The sequence below is a fragment of the Trichechus manatus genome, unplaced genomic scaffold (genome assembly GCF_000243295.1).
Source record: "Trichechus manatus latirostris isolate Lorelei unplaced genomic scaffold, TriManLat1.0 scaffold00003, whole genome shotgun sequence".
NCBI classification, from domain to species: domain Eukaryota; kingdom Metazoa; phylum Chordata; class Mammalia; order Sirenia; family Trichechidae; genus Trichechus; species Trichechus manatus.
In genome coordinates, this window is record NW_004443939.1 from 12177844 (window position 1) to 12201473 (window position 23630).

At 35.8% G+C, this 23630-nt stretch overlaps 1 protein-coding gene across 2 annotated transcripts in view; it reads left to right on the plus strand.

The window, feature by feature from the left end:
- The window catches only part of LEPR (leptin receptor), a 229277-nt gene that overhangs the window by 159932 nt on the left and 45715 nt on the right, over positions 1 to 23630 (plus strand). For both annotated transcript variants that reach the window (XM_004369025.1, XM_004369026.2), the window contains exons 5-7: positions 1125 to 1248; positions 16058 to 16266; positions 19176 to 19321. In XM_004369025.1, the coding sequence (XP_004369082.1) occupies positions 1125 to 1248; positions 16058 to 16266; positions 19176 to 19321 (479 nt within the window). The remainder of the gene's footprint in view (positions 1 to 1124; positions 1249 to 16057; positions 16267 to 19175; positions 19322 to 23630) is intronic.

Sequence of the window (23630 nt, forward strand, 5' to 3'; positions counted from 1 at the left end):
AAATGGTGTATCTTTGGCTATGTGTATTTTCACCAAAAAAAGAAAAAGAGGTTGAGAAGTTAGAGGGTTGATATGTTGTGGGGATGTTAACCAATGTTATAAAACAACATGTGTACTTCTGTTTCATGAGAAACTATTTGTTCTGTAAGCCTTCACCTGAAGTACAATAAAAAAAAAATTAATATTGGGGTGCAGTTGAAGATCCATTTGATTAAATGTAGCTTATTAACAAAAAAAGAAGAAATGGCCAGTACCAGTCCATTTCAGCTTACTAATGCCTAGGATATCTATCTTCAAGCTTTCCATTTCATTTTTGACAGCTTCCAATTTTCCTAGCTTCATAGTTTGTACATTCCACGTTCTGATTTTTAATGGATGTTTGCAGCTGTTTCCTCTGATTTTAAGTCATGCTACATCAGCAAATGAAAGTCTTGAAAACTTTACTCCATCCACATCATCAAGGTCGACTCTACTTTGAGGAGGCAGCTCTTCCCCTATTGTGTTTTGAGTGCCTTCCAACCTGAGAGGAAGGAGGCTCATTTTCTGGCAGTATATCAGACAATGTTGTGCTACTAATCATGAAGTTTTCACTGGCCAATTATTTTAGAAGTAGACTGACAGGTCCTTCTTCCTAGTCTAAGTCTGGAAGCTCGGCTGAAACCTGTGTACCATGTGTAATCCTGCTGGTATTTGAAATACCGGTGGCATAGCTTCCAGCATCACAGCAACACGCAAGCCGCCATAGTATGACAAACTGACAGACAAGCGGTAGACTGTGCTTGTACTTGGGTATATAATGTTCTTTTTTTTTGTTGGAAAGTGAGAATGAACTGGGATGGGTGAGATTTTAGGTCTTTTGTCCTACTTAAGTGCTTCAGGATTAAAAAAAAGTTTTGAGCACATAATAGAGTTCCATTTTTTTACTTTACAAAAAAAGGAAACTGGGTGCCAAAGAGAGTAAATGAGTTGGAAAAACTCCTACCACTAGCTAGAGTCTGTTCTTTTTCTCTCAAAATGAGTAATGGAAGTGGCATCAGAACACTGGTAAATTTAATTTAGCTCTTCTCTTTCACTGAGTTGTTCAGCATGTTTTTCAGATTTAATGTAGTTTATTTTTAATCCAGGTGCAAACTGGAACATACAGTGCTGGATGAAAGGGGACTTGCAGTTATTCATTTGTTATACAGAGCCATCACTTAAGAATCCTTTCAAGAATTACGACCTTAAGGTCCATCTTTTATATGTTCTGTAAGTACCAAATAAATTAATTTGGATATTTCCAGTATGGAAATGTTTTTGTTTTTTTTTTTTGACTTGCCAAAACTTCCATATACAGAAGTGAGTTATAAAGTGTCTCCCATTCCTACATTTTCTTTTATTTCTATGTATATGCCTAGGGAGCAGTTTGTGTATTATTTTTTATATTAACATTTTTCTCCTTTAGGTTCCTTCTTTTCTCCTGTTGATTCAGGTAGCAAAATATGGGTGTGCATTTATTGTGATATAACTGTGAATTCAATTCAGGGACCCTAGATATTTGAGTGGAAAAGGAAAAATAATTGTTTATATATCTTTTTCAGGTAGATTTCTTCCCTGTATATTTGATATTTTTATTGCCTTAAAAATAGGTGCTTAATAGGTACTTAACATCTGTTTGTAGGCAGAGAGCCAGGGTGGTGGCTTCAAACAGCCATAAATTTATACTTCTAACAGCTAATACATCATTCGCTAGTGTCCCGGGTGGCACAAACAGTTAAGCACGTGTCTTACTAACTCAAAGCTTGGTGGTTTGAACCCACCCAGAGGTGCCTTGGAAGAAAGGCCTGGTGGTTTGCTTCTAAAAGGGCACAGCCTTGAAATCCTATAGAGTGCAGTTCTACTCTGAAAGATGTGGGGTCACCATGAGTCAGAACTGACTCCAGGGCAACTGGTTTAGTTTTGGTTTTCATACAGCATTCAAGTTTCCTAATAACTCCAGTGATAACATATACCATTTCTGTGTGAATTTTAGCTCTTTGAAATTCTTTCTCATTTGTTCTTTTGCTTGGTGCTTAAGGAGAAAGAGACTTATCTCCTTCAGTTCTGTAGTTGAGAGCCTACCGTGTAAGGGGCAGTGTGCTAGAAACTGCTCATATAAAGATGAATAGTCGTGATCGCTGCCCTTGAGGTGCTCACAGGCTGGTGGTTGGGACAGATAAGTACAGTTTCAGTTAGTGATATGTATCTGGTGGGCACATGAGACATTGGTGGCACATGAGGCATTGGTGGCACATGGTGTTGTGGGAGATTAGATGGGGATAGCTAGCCCAGCTAGGGAAGGGAGAGGGGAGTGAAGGTTATTTAAGAAAGGAGAGGTTGAGTTGTGTCTTAAAAGAAAAATAAAAGCTAATAAGAAAAGTGTGAACAGTGTAGTGTCAAGAAGTGGATTAGCATCATATGGGAGCTTGTTAGTTAACTTCTCCAGTGCTACCCCAGGACTAGTGAATCCAAAATTCTGGGGGTGGGGACTGTCAGTCTGTGTTTTACATAGCACTTTGGGTGATTTTGGTGGAGCTAAAGTTTGAGAATCCTTGCTGTAGAGGCTAATATGACAGATTTTAGAGTCAGACCAAGCAAAAAAAAAAAAAAAAAAGCCAAACCCATTGCCGTCGAGTTGATTCTGACTCATAGTGACCCTATAGGACAGAACAGAACTGCCCCATAGGGTTTCCAAGGAGCGCCTGGTGGATTTAAACTGCTGACCTTTTGGTTAGCAGCTGTAGCTCTTAACTACTACACCACCAGGGTTTCCAGAGTCAGACTACTTGGATTCAATTCCTGGCTCTACCACTTACTAGGTGTACACATCTAGTGCTTACTACGAATCACCTTTGATATAGCAATTCTAACTCTAGGAATTAATTTACTGGAAATATTCAAATATTTATCAAATGCTTACCGTTTGTTGAAAGAGTGAATAAATACTGCCAAAATGCTTTCTAAAAAGTTATGCTATTTGTAATCATGACCCAAAAAATTATTAGTGAAGAAATAAAATTGTCCCAGGGTGGGGGAAGTGAGTAGTCAATTGTGTCAAGTATAGCAGAAAGGTATGATAACGTCAGAAAAATATCTGTCGATTTACCAATGTAGAAGTAATGGGAATTTTAGCCAGACTACTTCAGGGGAGTAGAAGAGGATAGAGCCAGAACAAAGGGAAAAGCTGGAATTATTAGAATTTAGAAACTTGGAGTAAGGACTCTGAAAAACTGACCTTTGAGAATGGGTTGCTGTTTGATGGGTACTGGTCCCTCAGGCACTTGATGGAGGGATCTTGCAGAGCTGGAACTCAGATCTCTGCGACGCGGATGCCAACCGGCTGGTGTTCGGAGGCAGCATACTGTGGCTGGTTCTGAGAATATGGGGAAAAAACCTGGTTATTTGTACCAGCTACTGCTGCCCAGGTGAAGAACCTTTGCTGGGGTTATACAAGAATGGGGGCAAAACATTTATTTTGGTGGTACCCTATTTTCAGTTGTTGTTGTTAGGTGCCCTCGAGTTGGTTCCGACTCATAGCGACCCTGTGTACAATAGAACGAAACACTGCCCAGTCCTGTACCATCCTCACAATTGTTGCTGTGTTTGAGCCCATTGTTGCAGCTATTGTGTCAATCCATCTCATTGAGGGTCTTCTTCTTTTCTGCTGACCCTCTGCTTTACCAAGCATGATGTCCTTCTCTAGCTACTGGTCCTTCCTGATAACACAGCCAACGTATGTGAGGCAAAGTCTGGCCATCCTTGCTTCTAATGAGTGTTATGGCTGTACTTCTTCCGAGACAGATTTGTTCATTCTTCTGGCAGTCCATGGTATATTCAGTATTCTTCTCCAACATCATAATTCAAAGGCATCAATTCTTCAGGCTTCCTTATTCATTATCCAGCTTTCACACGCATATGAGGCAATTGAAAACATCATGGCTGGGGTCAAGTGCACCTTAGTCCTTAAAGTGACATCTTTGCTTTTTAATACTTCAAAGAGATCTTTTGCAGCAGATTTGCCCAGTGCAGTGCGTCGTCTGATTTCTTGACTGCTCCTTCCATGTGTGTTGATGGTGGATTCAAGGAAAAAGAAATCCTTGACAACTTCAGTCTTTTCCCCGTTTATCATGATGTTGCTTATTGGTCTGCTTGTGAGGATCTTTGTTTTCTTATGTTGAGGTGTAATCCATACTGAAGGCTGTGGTCTTTGATCTTCATCAGTAAGTGCTTCAAGTCCTCTTAGCTTTCAGCAAGCAAGGTTGTGTCATCTGCATGTTGTTAGTGAGTCTTTCTCCAATCCTGATGCCACATTCTTCTTCATGTTGTCCAGCTTCTCAGATTATTTGCTCAGCATACAGATTGAATAAGTATGGTGAAAAGATACAACCCTGTTTCACACCTGTTTTTACTTTAAACCATACAGTATCCCCTTGTTCTGTTCGAATGACTGCCTCTTGTTCTAAGTACAGGTTCCTCATGAGCACAATTAAGTGTTCTGGAATTCCCATTCTTCGCAATGTTATCCATAATTTGTTATGATCCACACAGTTGAATGCCTTTGCATAGTCAATAAAACACAGGTAAACATCTTTCTGGTATTCTCTGCTTTCAGCCAAGATCCATCTGACATCAGCAATGATATTCCTTGTTCTGTGTCCTCTTCTGAATCAGGCTGGAATTTCTGGCAGTTCCCTGTTGATGTACTGCTGCAACTGCTTTCGAATGATCTTCAGCAAAATTTTACTTGTCTGTGATACAAATGATATTGTTCGATAATTTCTGTGTTCTTTTGGATCTCCTTTCTTTGGAATGGGTACAAATATAGATCTTTTCCAGTCAGTTGGCTAGGTAGCTGTCTTCCAAATTTCTTGGCTTAGATGAGTGAGCGCTTCCAGTGCTGCATCCATTTGTGGAAACATCTCCATTGGTATTCTCTCAATTCCTGGAGCCTTGTTTTTCACCATTCCCTTCAGTGCAGCTTGGTCCTCTTCCTTCAGTAGCATAGGTTCTTGATCATATGCTCCCTCCTGAAGTGGTTGAACATCAACCAATTCTTTTTGGTACAGTGACTCCGTGTATTCCTTCCATCTTCTTTTGATGCTTCCTGCATCTTTCAATATTTTGCCCATAGAATCCTTCAGTATTGCAACTTGAGGCTTGAATTTTTTCTTCAGTTCTTTCAGCTTGAGAAATGCTGAGCGTGTTCCTCCTTTTTGGTTTCCTGTCTCCAGGTCTTCGCATATTTCATGATAGTACTTTACTTTGTCTTCTGGAGCCACCCTTTGAAATCTTCTGTTCAGCTCTTTTACTTCATCATTTCTTCCTTTTGCTTTAGCTACTCTGCATTCGGGAGCAACTTTCAGAGTCTCTTCTGACATCCATTTTTTTCTTTTCTTTCTTTCTTGTCTTCCTGATGACCTCTTGCTTTCTTCATGTATGATGTCCTTGATGTCATTCCACAATTCATCTGGTCTTCAGTCATAAGTGTTCAATGCATCAAATCTATTCTTGAGATGGTCTCTAAATTCAGGCAGAATATACTCAAGGTCATGCTTGTGCTAATCCATACCACTGTGAAAAACAAACTAGAGTGTAATATTTGTTTATACTCGTTTTGTCTTTGGTAAGGCTAAAGGTTACATAGTCAAAAGCTGTGTTCAAAATTTAGTTATGTTGGTTCCCCCACTTTTGTGTTGTTATAGTGTTAATTTGATATAATTTTGTTTAGGTCTATTTGTTTTTGTTTTTATTTCTTCTTTATTTTCTTTTTCTTCCTCTCTCCTATCCTAGTTGATTTTTCATTTATTTAGTAATATCTTATGTCTAAAGAGTACTTTGAAGTTTACAAAATGCTTCTTAAACTTGCCTCCTTGGTATGATTCATCTAGGGCAATTGGTCTCACCTAGGCCTGATTCAATAGGTCTGTGATGTAGCCAAATAAATTGCATTTCAATCAAATTCTCAGGTGATGCTAATACTGCTAGTTTGAGGACCATGATTTGAGAACCATGGGTCTAAGGCACTTATTAAAAGCACAGATTCTTTATCCCCAGACTTACGGAATCACAATTCCCTGGAGAGGGTCTGGGAATCTTTATTTTTAACAAGTACTCCAGATGGTTCTTATGATGAGGTTAATTTGGGATACTCACCCAGGCTTTGAAATTATTTGAGGTTGATGAGATAGATTTTTTTTTTTAGTAACATTTTTATAGATTAAAGGTTTGAGATTTTGAATACTTGATAAAAAGATTTACAAAGTTAATACTAAATTTTTTGTTTCACCTTTATTGCACTGTACACTATGTTTTGCTTTCAGTTTATGTTATAATCAAGAACTTGAGTGGAACCCATTTGTTATTCCTATAATTTAACATGGATCTTTACCTAGAGAAATTTTAGTATATTCATAGGGAAATTTTCTTGGAGCAAATAATTGGACCAAAGTCAGAGAACAGACTGTGCTTTCTGTAAACCATGTGTGGTCACTAAAAATGAAATTTTAGTACTAAATACTGAGTAACTAACTGCTTAGTAGAAAAATTACCCAAACAGTAAAATTTGCAAAGAAACCAAATATAAAATTGATTTGACCAATGTTTATACACAGTTTTCAAATTCAAGTAAAATGTATTCACATGAAGAGGGATTAAATAAATAGTAGTACTGGAATTTGTTTGTGTGTGTGTGTGTGTTGGACAGGCAGTAATTGCATAGAATACTTCTAAGAATTTCAGAAATTCTTAAAGTTTGGTTATTTTAAGTCAAGGGTATTTCCTTATTTAAAAAAATTTGATCATTTTAATACTTATGTTTTAAAATTATCTAATTTTTAGAGCTCATTTGATGTTTATAAAGACTTAACTTTTAAATTCCTTTAAAAGGTGAAAGAGGTTCTTCAGCTGACTTTGGCATGCAACAACGCTGGTGGGTTCCAGATTTCACATAGACTTGGAAAAAACTGCTCATAAATATGAGGAAAATCTGTTATTTTATCTCAAAGAAAGAAATAATTTGAAATAATTATATAATCCTCTAGTATTCCAGTTTATAGAAATACTAACATAAATCAGATTATAGATATTCTTTTGTTGTGGCACTAATATCCTTTTAAATCCCCTAGAATATAACGGCAATGTTAATAGTAAAATTAATCCTGTGATAATTAGACATCGTTGGTATAATGCAATGGTCTCTGTCCTCTCTGAACCTCAGTTTCCTTACCTGTAAAATAGGTGATATTAGTTCTTTTATAAGGTGCTTTGGGGATTGTTTTAGATAATGCACCTACCTAAATGTATTTTCAATAAATTCTAAAAATGCCGTATAATGAAATGTTATATATTAAATGTGATTTCTCTGTTTGTGTGGCTTTTACTGTTCAAGTACTCACCGGTAGGAAGTATCAAATGTTTTTTTGGACTAGAAAAGAGATTGCCAATTTTTTTTCTTAAACGTCCAGATATTTTAGGCTTTGTAGGCCATACCAGCTTGGTAGAAACTATTCAACTCTGCCTTCATAGTACAGAAGCAGCCTTAGTTAATATTCAGATAAATGAGAGTGGCTGTGTTTATGGACCCTGAATTTTGAATTTCATATAATTTCCATGTGTCATGAATTAATGTCTTCCTTAAAAAAAATAGAAAATGTAAAAAACATTCTTAGCTCATAGGCTGTTCAAAAACAGGTGGCAGACCTGATCTGGCCTGACCCCTGGCCTATAACATTTGAAAATCAATTTTGGATTGATTTTTAGGTTTCTTAGAGTCTTAGAGTTTCATCGTAGATTTGTCTGTTGGGGTGATTTGAGAATTTCTGAAAGGAGATGCACCTCCCCTCCCTCCCCTTTTTTTAAAATAAATTATGAATGATCATATGATTATAGTCATTATTACAGATATATGCAATATATGCAATTTGCTTTGTGTATATTAAATTATCAACAAAATAAAAATGGGATTGATTAATTAGAACATACAGTAATAATGTGGGGGAGAAACTAGAGTTAATTTCTTTGGTAATTGACCCTCTTCCACAAATGTCCACTTTGTTTTTAAAAGGATGGCATTGGCAGGCCCATCTAAAGTAAGATAATGTGATTCTAACTTTCCTTTTTATTTTAACAAAAGGCAAACATCACTAAACTTTCCTATACTTTAAAAATATTATTGGAGAATATATGTTTTGTTTTGTGTTTAGTTCTATTTTTGCTTTAAAATTTGGTAATTCTTCAGTCAAAGCCTATTACCTTGCAAGCATGTTTCTGACATAAAATACTCCAATTTATTCAATTAGATCATACTCTTTTGGTAAAAAGCTTTTATTTTAATATTTGAAAAACACATTAAAGTCCTGGCTTGATGTTTTAAATATATTATTTCTTGGCTTTGTTTAAAGATTTTGATAAAAGTGAAAGTGCTACATCATTCCACCTCCAAGACGATATCTTAAGTGTCTATAACACTTTAAAATTTTCAGAAGTCCTTTTAGGTAATTATTGTCTTTGATCTTCATAACAACCTTGTAAAAATAGATGGTGTAGGCATTTTCTAGGTGTAGGAGTTTTCTAGGTTTTACTGGTTATAGAAACTGAGACTCACAAAGATTAACTTGTCTATGACTTTATGGATAATAAGCAAATAGAAGTACTTGATTTTAGGTCTCAGTCTTAATTTAGTATGCTTTTTAGAGCAATATTATCCCTGGTACAGCACCCAGTAGACTACTTCACATGTTGTTGCCTGACTGATTTTTTTTTTTATGAATTAAGTAATAATAAATCAAATTATCTAAATAAATAATTTCAATGAACTTGAAATTCTATAGTTCAAAACCCTCAGCTCTAGTGGGGTGTGTATGGAAAGACTAGGGTTCATGATTTTCCTTATCCTGTGTTTATATCTGAACCAACTTTTGGTATAGCTAAATCTTTTTAATTTTAGTTGTTTGAATATGTAGATTGTGGTATCTCATTGTGGTTTTAATTTGCATTTCCCAAATGACTAATGATATTAAGTATCTTTTATTTACTCACTTGTCATTTTTATATCTTCTGTGGTGGAAGTGTCTGTTCAAATCTTTTGCCTAACTTAATTTGTTTTTTAATTGAGTGTTGAAAGTTCTTTTTATGTTCTGGACATAAAAAGATATATGATTGGCAGCATTTTCTCTCAGTCTATGGCTTGTCTTTTTGTTATTTTCATAGTGCCTTTTGAAGAACAGAAGTTTTTAATTTTGATGATTTCCAATTTATCAATTTGTTATTTTCTGGATCATGCTTCTGGTGTTATATTTTAGACATTTTTGCCTAATGCAAGGTTAAAAAGATTTTCTTCTATGTTTCATATTAGAAGTTTTATACTTTTAAGTTTTACATTTATGTCTGTGGTCCATTTGAGTTAATTTTTGATACTACTGTGAGGTATGGATAGAAGTTGATTTTTTTCCATATACATAACCCAATATTTCAGCACAATTTATTGAAAAGATTATCTTTTCTCCACAGAATGCTTTTTTGCACATTTGTAGAAAATTAGTTGGCCTTATATGTATTGGTCTATTTCTGGACTCATTATTCTGTTCCATTGATATATTTTTCTATCTTAATAATAAAGCCAGTGAAGTATTCTATCTTAATACTGCACTGCCTTTACTATTTATAGTCAGCCTTGAAGTCAGGTTGTGTTATTCCTCAAACTATGTTATTCAGTTTCAAAGTTGGTTTGCCTATACTAGTTCCTTTGCTTTTCCACATGAATTTTAGATTTATTTTGTTAATGTCTACAGCATAGCCTGCTGGTATTTTCATTGAGATCACATTGAATCTAGAGATCAATTTGAAGAGAATTATCATGTTAACAATATTGAGTCTTCAGATCTGTGAACACAATATATTTCTTATTTTATTTAGGTCTTCTTTAATGTCTATCAACAATGTCTTATGGTTTTCAGTAAACAGGTTCTAAATATCTTCCGTTTTTCATCAAATATATCACTATTTCTAATTTTGATGTTATTATTAATGATATTTTTGAAAAATTTCAATTTCTGTTGTTCATTGCTAATATAGAGAAATATAACTGATTTTTATAAATTGATGTATCATTCAACCTTACTAAACTCACCTATTCGTTCTAGTGACTCTTTTGTGTAGGTACCATTGGATTTTCTGCATAGGTGATTATGTTGCCTATGAATAAGCATAGTTTTACTTCTTCTTTTCCAATCTGGATGCCTTTTTATTTCTTTTCTTTGCCTTTTCACACTGCCTGCAACTTCCTTTACAATGTTGAATAAAAGTGATGTGAGGGGACATCCTTATCTTTTTTTTTTGCTGATGTTAGGGGTAAAGCCTTTAGTTTTTTACAATTAAGATAGCTGTATATTTTTCACAGATGTCTTTACTAAGTTGAAGAAATTTCTTTCTATTCCTAGTTTGCTGAGATTTTATCAGGAATGGGTGTTGGATTTTGTGAAATGCTTTTCTGCAGCTATTGAGATCATCATATTCTTTTATAGTTTGTTACTATGGTGAGTTATATTGATAGATTTTTAAATGTTAAACCAACCTGGAAATCCTGAGAGAAACGTACTTGGTCATGCTGTATTGTCCTTTTTATATATTGTTGGATTTGATTTCCTAAATTTTTGTTAAGAAATTTCACGTCTTCATGACAGAAATTGTAGTTTTCTTCTAATTTTTTTTCTCGTTTTGATATCAAGACAATGCTAGCCTCATAGAATGAGTTGATAAATATTTTCTTCTCTTCAATTTGTTATGAAAAATTTGCATAGAATTAGAATTATTATTTCCTGAAATGCTCCTAGGAGTCATCACTGAAGGTCCCTCCTGATAACATGTCCAAAGTATGTGAGATAAAGTCTTGCCACCCTTGCTTCTAAGGAGCATTCTAGCTGTACTTTCAAGACAGATTTGTTAGTGCTTCTGGCAGTCCATGGTATATTCAGTATTCTTTACAAACACCATAATTCAAATGCATCAATTCTTCTATGGTCTTCCTTATTCATGCATATGAGGTGTCTTAGTTATCTAGTGCTGCTGTAACAGAAATACCGCGAGTAGACAGTTTTAACAAACAGAAATTTATTCTCTCACAGTTTAGGAGGCTAGAAATCTGAACTCAGGGCGCCATCTCCGGTCAGAGGCTTTCTTTCTCTGTCCATTCTGGGAGAAGGTCCTTGTCATCAATCATCCCCTCGCCTAGGAGCTTCACAGTGCAGGGACCCTGAGTCCAAAGGACGTACTCCGCTTCTTTCTTAGTGGTAGGAAGACCCTCTTCTCTGTGCTCCCTTGTCTCTTTTATATCTCAGAAGAGATTGACTCAAGATACAAGCTAATCTTGTAGATAGTGTCTTGCCTCATTAACATAACTGCCTCTAATCCTGCCACATTAACATCACAGAGGTGGAATTTACAACACATAGAAAAATCACATCAGATGACAAAATGGTGGACAATCACACAATACTGGGAATCATGGCCTAGACAAGTTGACACATATTTTTGGGGGACACAATTCAATCCATAACATGAGATGTTTGAAAATAACATGACTTGGGTCACTTGCACCTTAGTCTTCCATGTGACATCTTTGCTTTTTAATACTTTAAAGAAGTGTTTTGCAGCAGATTTGCCCAATGCAATATATTCTTTGATTTCTTGACTGCTGCTTCCATGGATGTTGACTGTGGATCCAAGTAAAATGAAACCCCTTAACAATTTCAGTATTTTCTGTGTCTATCATGATGTTGCTTATTGGTCCAGTTGTGAGGATTTTTGTTTTCTTTATGTTGAGGTGTAATCCATACTCATACTGAAGGCTGTGGTCTTTGATCTTTCTCAATGAGTGCTTTAAGTTCTCTTCACTTTCAACAAGTAAGGTTGTGTCATCTGCATATCACAGATTGTTAATGAGTCTTCCTCTAATCCTGACGACACATTCTTCTTCATATACTCCAACTTCTTGGATTATTTTCTCAGCATACAGATTGAATAAGTATGGTGAAAGGATACAACCCTGATGTACACCTTTCCTGATTTTAAACCACTCAGTATCCCCTTGTTCTATTTGAATAACTGCCTCTTGGTCTCTGTACAGGTTCCGCATGAGCACCGTTAACTGTTCTGGAGTTCCCATTCTTTGCAATATTGTTCATAATTTGTTATGATCCACACAGTCAAATGAATGCCTTTGCGTAGTCAGTAAAGCACCGGTAAACATCTTTCTGGTATTCTCTGTTTTCAGCTAAGATCCATCTAACATCAGCAATGATATCCATCGTTCCACATCCTCTTCAGAATTTGGCTTGAATTTCTGGCAGTTCCTTGTCGATGTACTGCTGCAACTGTTTTTGAATTATCTTCAGCATAATTTTACTTGCATGTGATATTAATGATACTGTTCAATAATTTCTGTGTTCTGTTGGATCACCTTTCTTTGGAATGGCCACAAATATGGATCTCTTCCAGTAGTTTGGGCAGGTAGCTGCCTTCCAAATTTCTTAGCACAGATGAGTGATCACTCCCAGTGTTTTATCTGTTTGTTGAAGCATCTCAATTGGTATGCTGTCAATTCCTGGAGGCTTGTTTTTGCCAGTGCCTTCAGAGCAGCTTGGACTTCTTCCTTCAGTACTATGAGTTCTTGATCATATGCTACCTCCTGAAATGGTTAAACAATGACCAATTTATTTTGGTAAGTGACTCTGTATATTCCTTCCATCTTCTTTTGATGCTTCCTGCTCTTTCAGTATTTTGCCCGTAGAATCCTTCAGTACTGCAACTTGAGGCTTGAGTTTTTCTTTAATTCTCTCAGCTTGAGAAATGCCAAGTGTGTTCTCTCCTTTTGTTTTTCTAACTTCTGGTCTTTGCACATTTCATTGTAAATGAATTGTTACTATCCCCACATTGTGTCAGCACTCTCCCGATTTCCACTTTGCCTTCCCCGTTTCCATCACTCCAGTTACCCTATACCTCCTTGCTTTTTCATCTTTGCTTTTGGGCAAATGTCACCCATTTGATCTCGTATAATTGATTGTTCAAAGTAGCATATGCCTCATGCCTGTTATTGTTTATTTTATAGACCAATCTATTATTTGGCTGAAAGATGACCTCAGGGAGTGGCTTCAGTTCCAAGTTAAAAGGGTGTCTTAGGGCGAAAGTCTCAGGGGTTCCTCCAGTCTCTATCAGTCTGAGTCCGATCTTTTTTATGAATTTGAGTTTTGTTCTACATTTTTCTTCTATTTTACCTGGGACCTTCTATTGTATCCCTGGTCAGAGTGGTCAGTAGTGGTAGCCAGGCACCATGTAGTTCTTCTTGTCTCAGGCTAGAGGGGGCTGTGGTTCCTGTAGGCCATTAGTTTTGTGGACTAATTGCTTCTTTCCTGTCTTTTTAATGACCTTTTGCTTCCTTGGTGTATAATTTCCTTGATGTCATCTCACAACTTCTCTGGTCTTCGGTCATTAGTGTTCAATCTGTCAAATCTACTCTTGAGGTGGTTTCTAAATTCAGGTGGGATATACTCAAGGTCGTATTGTTGTTCTCGTGGACTTGTTTTAATTTTCTTCAGCTTCAGCTTGAACTTACACATGAGGAATTGATGGTCTGTTCCGCGTTCAGCCCTTGGCCTTGTTCTGACTGATGATGTTGAGCTTCTTCGTTATCTCTTTCCACAGATGTAGTCGATTCGATTCCAGTATGTTCTATCAGATGAGGTCATTGGAAAAAGATATTTCCAGTGACTAGGTTGTTGGTCTTGCAGAATTCGATCATGTGATTTCCAGCATTGTTTCTATCACCAAGGCCATGTTTCCCAACTACTGATCCATTTCCAACTTTTGCATTCCAATCATGAGTAATTATCAATGCATCTTGATTGCACGTTTGATCAATTTCAGACTGTAGAAGTTGGTAAAAATCTTCAATTTCTTCATCTTTAGCATTAGAGGTTAGTGTAAATCTGAATAATAGTCATATTAACTGGTCTTCCTTGTAGGCGTATGGATATTGTCCTATCACTGACAGTGTGGTGCTTCAGGATAGATCTTGAAACGATGAATGCGACTGCATTGCTCTTCAATTTGTCCTTCCCAGCAGAGTAGACCATATGATTGTCCAATTCAAAATGGCCAATACCAGTCCATTTCAGCTCACTAATACCTAGGGTATAGATTTTCAAGCATTCCATTTCATTTTTGACAACTTCCAGTTTTCCTATATTCATGCTTCATATGGTCCACATTTTCATTAATGGATGTTTGCAGCTGTTTCCTCTCATTTTGAGTCATGCCGCATCAGCAAATGAAGGCCCCAAAAACTTAACTCCATCCACATTGTTAAGGTCAACTCTACTTTGAGGAGGCAGCTCTTCCAGTGTATTTTGAGTGCCTTCCAACCTGAGAGGCTCATCTTCTGGCTCTATATCAGATGATGTTCTGCTGCTATTCATAAGGCTCTCACTGGCCAGTTTTTTAGAAGTAGATTGCCAGGTCCTTCTTCCTACTCTGTCTTAGTCTGGAGGCTCAGCTAAAACCTGTCTGTCTATCCTAGGTGACCCTGCTGGTGTTTGAAGTACTGGTGGCATAGCTTCCAGCATCACAGCAACATACAAGCCACCGCGGTAGTACAGACTGACAGACAAGTGATGGATTTAGTGTTATAAGTTCCCTATATTGCATGAACAACATTCCACATGTCTTCTTTATAATTACTGATTTCTCCTACTTGTTTTATCAACTATTGAGAAAAAAGTACTCAAATCTCCAACTGTAATTGTGGAATAGTCTATTTCTCCTTGCAGTTCTATCAATTATTCCTTCATGTATTTTGGAACTCCCTTATTAGGTATGTAACTGTTTTGGATTGTTACGTACTCTTGATGAGTTGATCCCTTTATGGTTATGAAGTGACTTTCTTTATCTTTGGTAGTATTCTTTGCTCCGAAATCTACTTTATATGATACTAATATAGGCACTCCAGTTTTCTTTAACTAATGTCATATTGGTAGTCTTTTTTTCCCATCCATTTATTTGTGCCTTTGTAATTAAAATGGGTTTCTTGTAGACAGTGTATAATTGAATCTTATTTTTTATTGAATCTGATATCATTTATCTTTTAGATGGGTTGTTTTAGACAATTTACATTTAGTGGGCTTATTGATACGTTTAGATTTAAATCTACTACCTTTCCATTTCTTTTCTTACTGTCTCGTTCTTTCTTCCCTTTTCTCTCTTTCCGCCTTCTTTTGGGTTAATTGAGTATTTTTATGATTTCATTTACTCTCCTTTGTTGGTTTATCAGCTATAACTTTTTGTTTGATTATTTTAGTGTTTGCTTTAGGATTCACTGTATATGTCTTTAAGTTATCACAGTTTACCTTTAAATGATATTATACCACTTCACATATCATATAAGAACATTACAACTATAAACTTCCATTTCTCTCCTCCTGAGCTTTGTGCTATTGTTGTCATACATTTTACTTCTTTACATATATGTTGTAAACCCCATGGTATATGGCTGTTTTTGTTTACTTTAAACAGTCAATAAATATTTACTCTTTTAGTTACCATTTTTGGTGCTCTTCATTTCTTTCTATAGAACCAGACTTCTACCTGCTACCTTTTTCCTTTGTTTTGAGGAACTTCCTTTAATTTTTTATTGTGCAGGTCTAATGGTGATAAATTCATTCAGTTTTTGTATGTCTGAAAACCATCTTTATTTCACTTTAATTTTGGAAAAATATTTTTGCCAAATATAGAATTTTAGGTTTACCATTTTTTTTCTTTTAGCACTTCCCTGTTGCTTCACTGTCTTCTTGCTTGTATTATTTCTGAGAAATAACTTGCTGTTATCCTTTTATTTGTTTATCTGAATGTAATATGTCTTTTTGTTTTTCTGAATGTTTCTTAAGCCTAGGGTCCAGAATAACTTATCTTAATTTGGTTCTACTGTCCTTTTTAAACCTATCCAGTAATTACACATCCGTGTTAACTTTTTGCTCTTATTTTCTTATTATAGGTCTGAAGTGTTAGAAGATTTATCTCTATTCCCCCAGAAAGACAATTTTACGGTTGTTCAGTGCAACTGCAGTGTTCTTGAATGTTGTGAATGTCATGTACCTGCGCCAACATCCAAACTCAACTATACTTATGTTATGTTTTTGGAAATCACATCTGGTGGAGTACTTTTTCAGTCACCTCTAATGTCAGTTCAGCCTATAAATATCAGTAAGTTGTAAATTAAAAGATAATAGATATAAACATCAGCCATACAAACAGGTTAAAATTGTTTACAAAAATTTACACTGGTTTACTTACTTTGGCCAATGCTGTATGATGGTAACTTTAGTTCTAACGAGTACTGTTAGCAGCTTCTAGAACAATTTATCATTAGAGTAGATATCTCTGCAACAGTAATTTAAACTGTATTTTGAAAACAGTGATTTCTTTAAATCCTGGTTCTGTCTAATGAATAAAACTCTTGTTTGGTAATCATTTTTCACATCTAGATAACTATATCTGAAAAGAACCAGAAGCCTTTTTTTTTTTTTTTTAACTGAACTTATTCCTTCAATAAATATTTCTGAGAGACTCATGTATATCAGGCCTTCTTCCAGGAGTTAAGGAAACAGTGGTGAATGAGACAAAATTCCTGTCTTACAGAGCAGGGACAAACAAGAGTTGGCAGAGAAAAACAGTAAGGAGGTAAACAAATAAATAAGTAATTTATTGTATAAACCTGATTATAAGAAAAACTTAAATAATAGGTAATACTCCAATACCCTTTTCCTAGTGCAAAGATTCCCAAAATTTCTTTTGACCAACTTGAATATATAATTATAAATGTGAATAATATAGAGAAATGTGAACTTAAAGTAGTTAATGTATCAGTTCAGTTATGTATACATGTTAATTTTTTCGATGCATTAATTCACATTAATGTAACACATTAGGTTTGAGATGCCTTTTAGAAACCCAAGAGATATTGAGTAGGTAGTTGGATATATGAGTCTAGAGTTCAGGAGAGATATTTATTTGGGAGTTTTGAGCATGTAAATGCTTATGAGATTGAGTGACATCACCCGTTTAGAGTTCAGGAAGAGAGAGACTGAGGCATGAAGAGTAAGAAGGAAGGAGTAAAAGGAATGTGGTATCCTGGAACCCAAGTGAAAAAAGTATTTCAAGAAGGAGGGAGTAAGCAGCTGTGTGGAATGCTACTGAGAGGTAGAGTAAAATGAATCAGATGATTGACACTGGATTTTGCAAAGGTGTAGTGACCTTGATAAGAGCACTTTCTGTGGACTGAGGAGGAAGAAGACCTGATCAGAGTAGACTGAGTATGGAATGAGATGCAAAGTGGAAGGTGTGAGTAACGCCATCTCTTCTGAGGAATAGTGCTCTGAAAAGAAGCACTATTACAGGGGGTATATCTGGGATTGGATGCATAGAGGGTCCAAGGAAACATTTATATGTACATTTCTAATATTAAGGCATATTTGTTTGCCGATAAGAAATGTGTAATAGCTTATAAGTTTATGATTTCATTTCTGTTTGGTATCTTTGTTTTGTTTCTGGTCATGGGAATACAATGAATTTTACCTATTATTTTCAGGCTTTAGTGTTTAACTGTCTCTTCTTTAAAGTAACTAATATTTGTAATATGTCACATAACATAAAATCTCATTAATTTTGACTCAAGGAGAAGGGGCAATTTATCTTTATTCCTGAAAATATAGAATGTAAAAAATATTTATATCTCATTTTTTAAAATAAAGAATTTGTAAATGTTTCAGTGTAATGATTATTTCTATATATATGAGTAATTCCTGTTAATTGTAAAAATCTTGCAAATATAGAAAAATACAAAGAATAAAATCTGTCATCTCTTTCCTATGATCTACCACTAATGCCTATGAACATTTTGGCATTCTTTCTATTTTAATACATATTCGTACATATCCTTTTTATTTGCTAATTTTAAAAAAACCAGGAATCCTAATACAGAAGTTATTTAATAAACCTTTTAAAACTTAACAATATTAAACATTTTCACTCTTCTGCAATGTAATTTTTAATGGCTATATAGATTTCCATTACAGGGATGAACCCATAATTTATTCAATGAATCTTCTTTTGTAAATTGTAAATTGTTTCTACAAATATTTTAAAGGTCTTCTTGTATGTTTAAAACTATATATGTATACATAGTTTTATACATATATAGTATTTGTATGTAGAAGTATGTAGCTATTATATGTATATAGGAGACATGGTGGCACAGTGGTTAAGAGCTTGGCTGCTAACCAAAAGATTAGCAGTTCAAATCCACCAGCTGATCCTTGGAAACCCTATGGGACAGTTCTGTTCTCTCCTATAGGGTAGTTACGAGTCAGAATTGACTCGACAGCAATGGGTTTATGTGTGTGTATACATATATATGTGTATATATATATATATATATATATAGCTACATGCTTATACACACAAATGCATATAAATACATGAACACACACATATATATTTGAACTCAGAAATCATTTCTCAAGTTAAACTCTCCATTAGGCTAAGAAACTTCATCCTCATTTCTGCTGACAAGCCAGAGCCCATTAATCCTGTATTTATTGCATGGGAAATGTTCATGCCGTGGATTATTTGAGTAGGTCTGAATTGTTATAGTTCAAAATGAATACATTTGTTGGATTTTGGATAATTGTATGCATTTCCCAAATAGTGATCTGCAAAGTGTTTTTTTTGCTTGTTACCAACTAAAACGAGTGGCCTAGAGAGAAGGGCAGGCTTCAGATAAGTTTCAGAAACACTGGATTATATAAATTTAAGCAGATTTTTTTTTTAACCATAGGAATTCACATTAATCAAAATAATTTAATTTACTGATTTATAGTTTTTACCATTTGGGGAAAGCAAATGAAGATGCTTGGATTGCTATGATACTGCACAAGTGGTAGTAGGTACAATATTATGGCTTGGTTTAGGCTTTGTAATTAGACAAACAAAGTCACCTTTTACCTAGTTGAAAGGAGAGGATATGCTGAAATTAATCATGACTTCATTTTACTCAGACATGATCATCATGAAAGTTGTTTGACTTAAAAAATATGTATTTTTTCTTCCTTAAGTGAAGCCTGATCCACCATTAGGTTTGCATATGGAAATCACGGACAACGGTAATTTAAAGATTTCTTGGTCCAGCACAACATCAGTACCATTTCAACTTAAATATCAAGTGAAATATTCAGAGAATTCTACAACCAGTGTGAAAGAAGTAAGTATATTTTAGTAAATAAACTGAAACGTTGAGAAGTGTCTAAAGTACAAGTGAGACCCCTTTGAGTCCCATAGAAATTTCTTTCTGCATACCAAATGCGGATGATCCTTCCAGAGCAGAAGGAGTTGTAATTCAATATTATGCCACTGGCTCTAACTGAAGATCAGCATAGGAAATGACCATATGAACAACATTCCTGCATTTTCTACACAACGCTTTTAGAGAAATTGCTTCACAGTACTCAATATCTTTTATATATGGTGTTATGGATTAAACTGTGTTCCCCGAAAATATGTGTTGTAAATCCTAACCTCTATGCCTGTGAGTTATAATCCCATTTGGGAGTGTATTTTCTTTGTTATGTTAATGATACAGGATTAGTGTAGAGTGTTTCTTGAGTCAATCTCTTACAAGACATAAAAAGAGCAGATTAAGACAAGCAAGCAAACAGAGATGGGGGAGGATTGATGCCAAGCCACATGTGAGGAAATAAATTTCTGTTTGTTAAAGCCATCCACTTGTGGCATTTCTGTTATAACAGCACTAGATAACTAAGACATATGGATCCATGTATTTTTATATATTGAAAAACATAATAAGTTCCTCCCAGAATTAAGTGTTAGAAAAAGATTTTTTCCCAAAGTTTATGTATATTAGGTCTTCCTATTTGTCTATCTATTTACACATATACACATACATGCACACACACGTGTATGTATATGGCTACATGGCTATAGGAAGTCCTGTTATAGAAATTTGAATTCATAATTAAAATTTTATTCACTTTCAGACCTTCTCTGGTTTCTGATTTTAATTCATCCTTACTCATATTACTCATATTACTCAATATACTTGCTTACATGCAGTATATGCATTTTTACTGTAAAGTGTGTCAAATCCTTTTTTCATTCTTTCATTAAGTATTTATTGAGCACCTACTAGATGCAACAAACTATTCTACTTGCTTTGGGTACATCAAAGTACATTGGGATACTAGAACAGGATGAGAGGAGTTTGGGAGTGCTGGTGGGAGATGGTGGGTTGTAATATTAAATGGAGGTTGGGGTAGGCTAAATTGAGAGGGTGACATTTGAGCAAAGATTTGAAGGAGATTGCAATGCAGATACCTATCTGAGGGGAGAGGATTCTAAGCGGAGAGAACAGCAGTGGAGAGGTCCTAAGCTTGAGGAACAGCAGGGAGCCAGTGTGGCTCAGGGGAATGAGTGAGGGTGAGAGTGGTAGTGGATGAAGTTGGTGGAGGGGAGGGCAAGAGGAGGAGAAGGAGGTCGTGAATGGCCTTGTGGGCCATGAAAGGACTTTGGCACATTACTTTGTGAAACTAACTGTTATATAATTCAGAGGTAAATAGGAACAAATGCAGATAAATATAGACCACCTTTCCTTTGGAGTTGAAGTTTTAAGAGCATGTGCAAAAAATCATAAACATTGATTTTTGACTACTGGGTTACTTTCTCCTTGGCATATTTATAACATAAAAATAACAGATTGACGTATGCCCTGACACTGTTTGAAGGTGATTCATAATCAATATTTCAGTTGAAATTGTTGAGTTTCAGATAAATTTTTACTCTAAGTGATAATACTCTATATTAAGAGCTTACATCCACAAAATACAAAATTCACACACAATGTATTTTTAGTCATAATTATATATGTTCATGGTTATATATATCCTGTCTGTATCTTGTAGTTTTCTTAGAAGTTACCATCCACCTAGGATTAAGGGCCACTAAAAATCTCTTTGAAGTTCTGAGATAAAACGTGGGTTAAAAAAACCAATAGGCTTTAATTAGAAACATATTGGAAGATTTAGGAGTGAGAATTGTCCTGTGTTGATATTCCAGTGTGATTTATAACTAGGGACAAGCCTCAGCTTAGCAGTCCTCAGTATACTCTCCATTAGTTGTAACTCATAGATTTCATTCATTTTTCTCAATCCTGATAAGTAATACCACTGATTGTGGTGTAGATAATTTTGCTCTTTTACATAATTTTTTCAAGTTGGAAAAAGCTGTTTTATTTATTATAATTATTGTTTTCAGGAACGTATGTACTTCTTGGAAACCTATCTTTGTAGATCTGGGAGTCCCTGGGTGGTGAAAGTGGTTAACATACTCGTCTGCTAACTGAAAGGATAGAAGTTTGAGTCCACTGAGAAGCACCACAGAAGAAAAGCCTGGTGATCTACTTCTGAAAAATCAGTCATTGCAAACCCTATGCAGCACGGTTCTACTCTAACACACATAGGATCACCATGAGTCAGAGTCAGCTCAACAGCAACTGGTTTTAATTTTTTGAAGACTTTCCTTACACAAAGAGCAGGAGTCATATGTGGAAAAAGCAGAGTTAAGGCTTCTCTGGACTTGTTTTCTTATGTGTAAATTGGAGATAATAGGGTTTTAAATATGAGTGATCTGATATTTTTTCATGCATTCCTAATCTTTTTTAGCATTTTAAATCTGACCCCTGATAGTCTAAGAGAGAGTTTAATAGCACTGGAGTGCTTTCTGGGAAAACTACATTTATTTGCTAATTAATTATTTACTAGTGATTGTTTTCTGCAGGATTTGGGCTTGTGATGGTTAAGGTTGTGTGTCAACTTGGCTGAGCCATGATTCTCAGTGGTTTGGCAGTTATATAAGGATGTAATCACCTTCATGATGTGATCTAATAATCACTTGTAAGGGGAGTTTCCTTGGGGGTGTGGCTTGCATCCAATATATATGGATGTTCTGGCAAAGCTCACAGGCTTTTTCTTACCCTGGATCATGCATCTGGCTCATCATCATCTGATGTCCAGTTCTTGGGACTCGAGCCAGTGGCCTGCCGTATTGCCTGCTGATCTTGGGATTCGCTGGCCTCTACAGCCTGTGAGCCAGCAGCCTGTTGTCTTACCTGCCTATCATGGGTTCATCAGCCTCCGCGGTCTGTGATCAGCAGCTTGCCATCTGACTTGCTGATCTTGGATTTGTCAGCTCCTGCAGCTACATGAGTCAGGAGAAGCCTCCAGCCTGCTGCCTGACCTATGGACTTGGCACGTGCCAGCCTCTAAAACCACATGAACCATTTCCTTGACATAATTTATTCTCTCTCTCTCTCTCTCTCTCTATATATATATATATACACACACATGTGTATATACTGATATATACATATATGTATATATATAAGCTTCACTGGTTTTGTTTCTCTAGAGAAAACATTTGATACCTAGAGTGGTTTTAGAGAAACAAAATTGTAAGGATGAGTTTTCTAAATTTTTTCTCAAGTCTGATTACTCTTAAAGATGTTGATGACTCTGCTTCCAGTAGTAAAGAGAGCACTACTAATCCATGACATGAGGTGGCAAAAGAATACACAAAATACACCACCAAAAGATCAAGTATTGGTGAGAGGTGAGGTTCTGGATGATGACATGTTTGACACTTTTTTACAATTTTGTCAGAACGAAAAGTATAATGAGGCTGGTTGGTTGGTCCTACTTTCGCTTGACAGTGTGGTGAAAGAGATGAGCTTAGGGCTTCAGAGTCACAGCTCAAGAACTGCGTAAATGACCTCAAATTTGCCACTTGTGCCCTGAAAGAAAGCAGTATTTCTTACAGTAACGGTGGATATTGCTGAAAACCAAACCCAGCGTCTTATCATAAGAGTGCCTGAATTACAACTCACAAGTCCGTGAATGAAGGGGCCGCTGGGTCGCCTTGAGGAAGGACCCCACAACACTGCTAAAAATTTATACTGTTAATCTTTCTCCCAGCCTTCCCCAGATGGATTTACTGCCTTTTATAAGAGTGACTGTTCATTGGAGAAAAGGAAATTATCAGATTTTTGGGGGATGACTGGATACTGGCTCTGTACTGACACTAATTCCAGGAGACTCAAAATGTTACTGTGGCCCACCAGTCAGAGTGGGGGCATATGGAGGTCAGGTTATTAATGGAGTCTTAGCTCAAATTTGTCTCATAGTGGGTCCAGTGGGTCCCCAAACCTATTCTGTAGTGATTTCCCCAGTTCCAGAATACATAATTGGAATAGATATACTCAGCAACTGGAAGAACCTTCACATTGGATCTCTGACAAGTGGAGTAAGGGATATATGGTAGGAAAAGCCAAGTGGAAGCCATTAGAATTGCCCCTAGATAGGAAAATAGTAAGCCAAAAATAATACCACATCCCTGGAGGGATTGCAGAGACTACTGTCACCATCAAAGACTTAAAGGATGCAGGGGTGGCCACAGTCCCATTCAACTCACCTACTTGGCCTGTGCAAAAAAAAAAAAAAAAA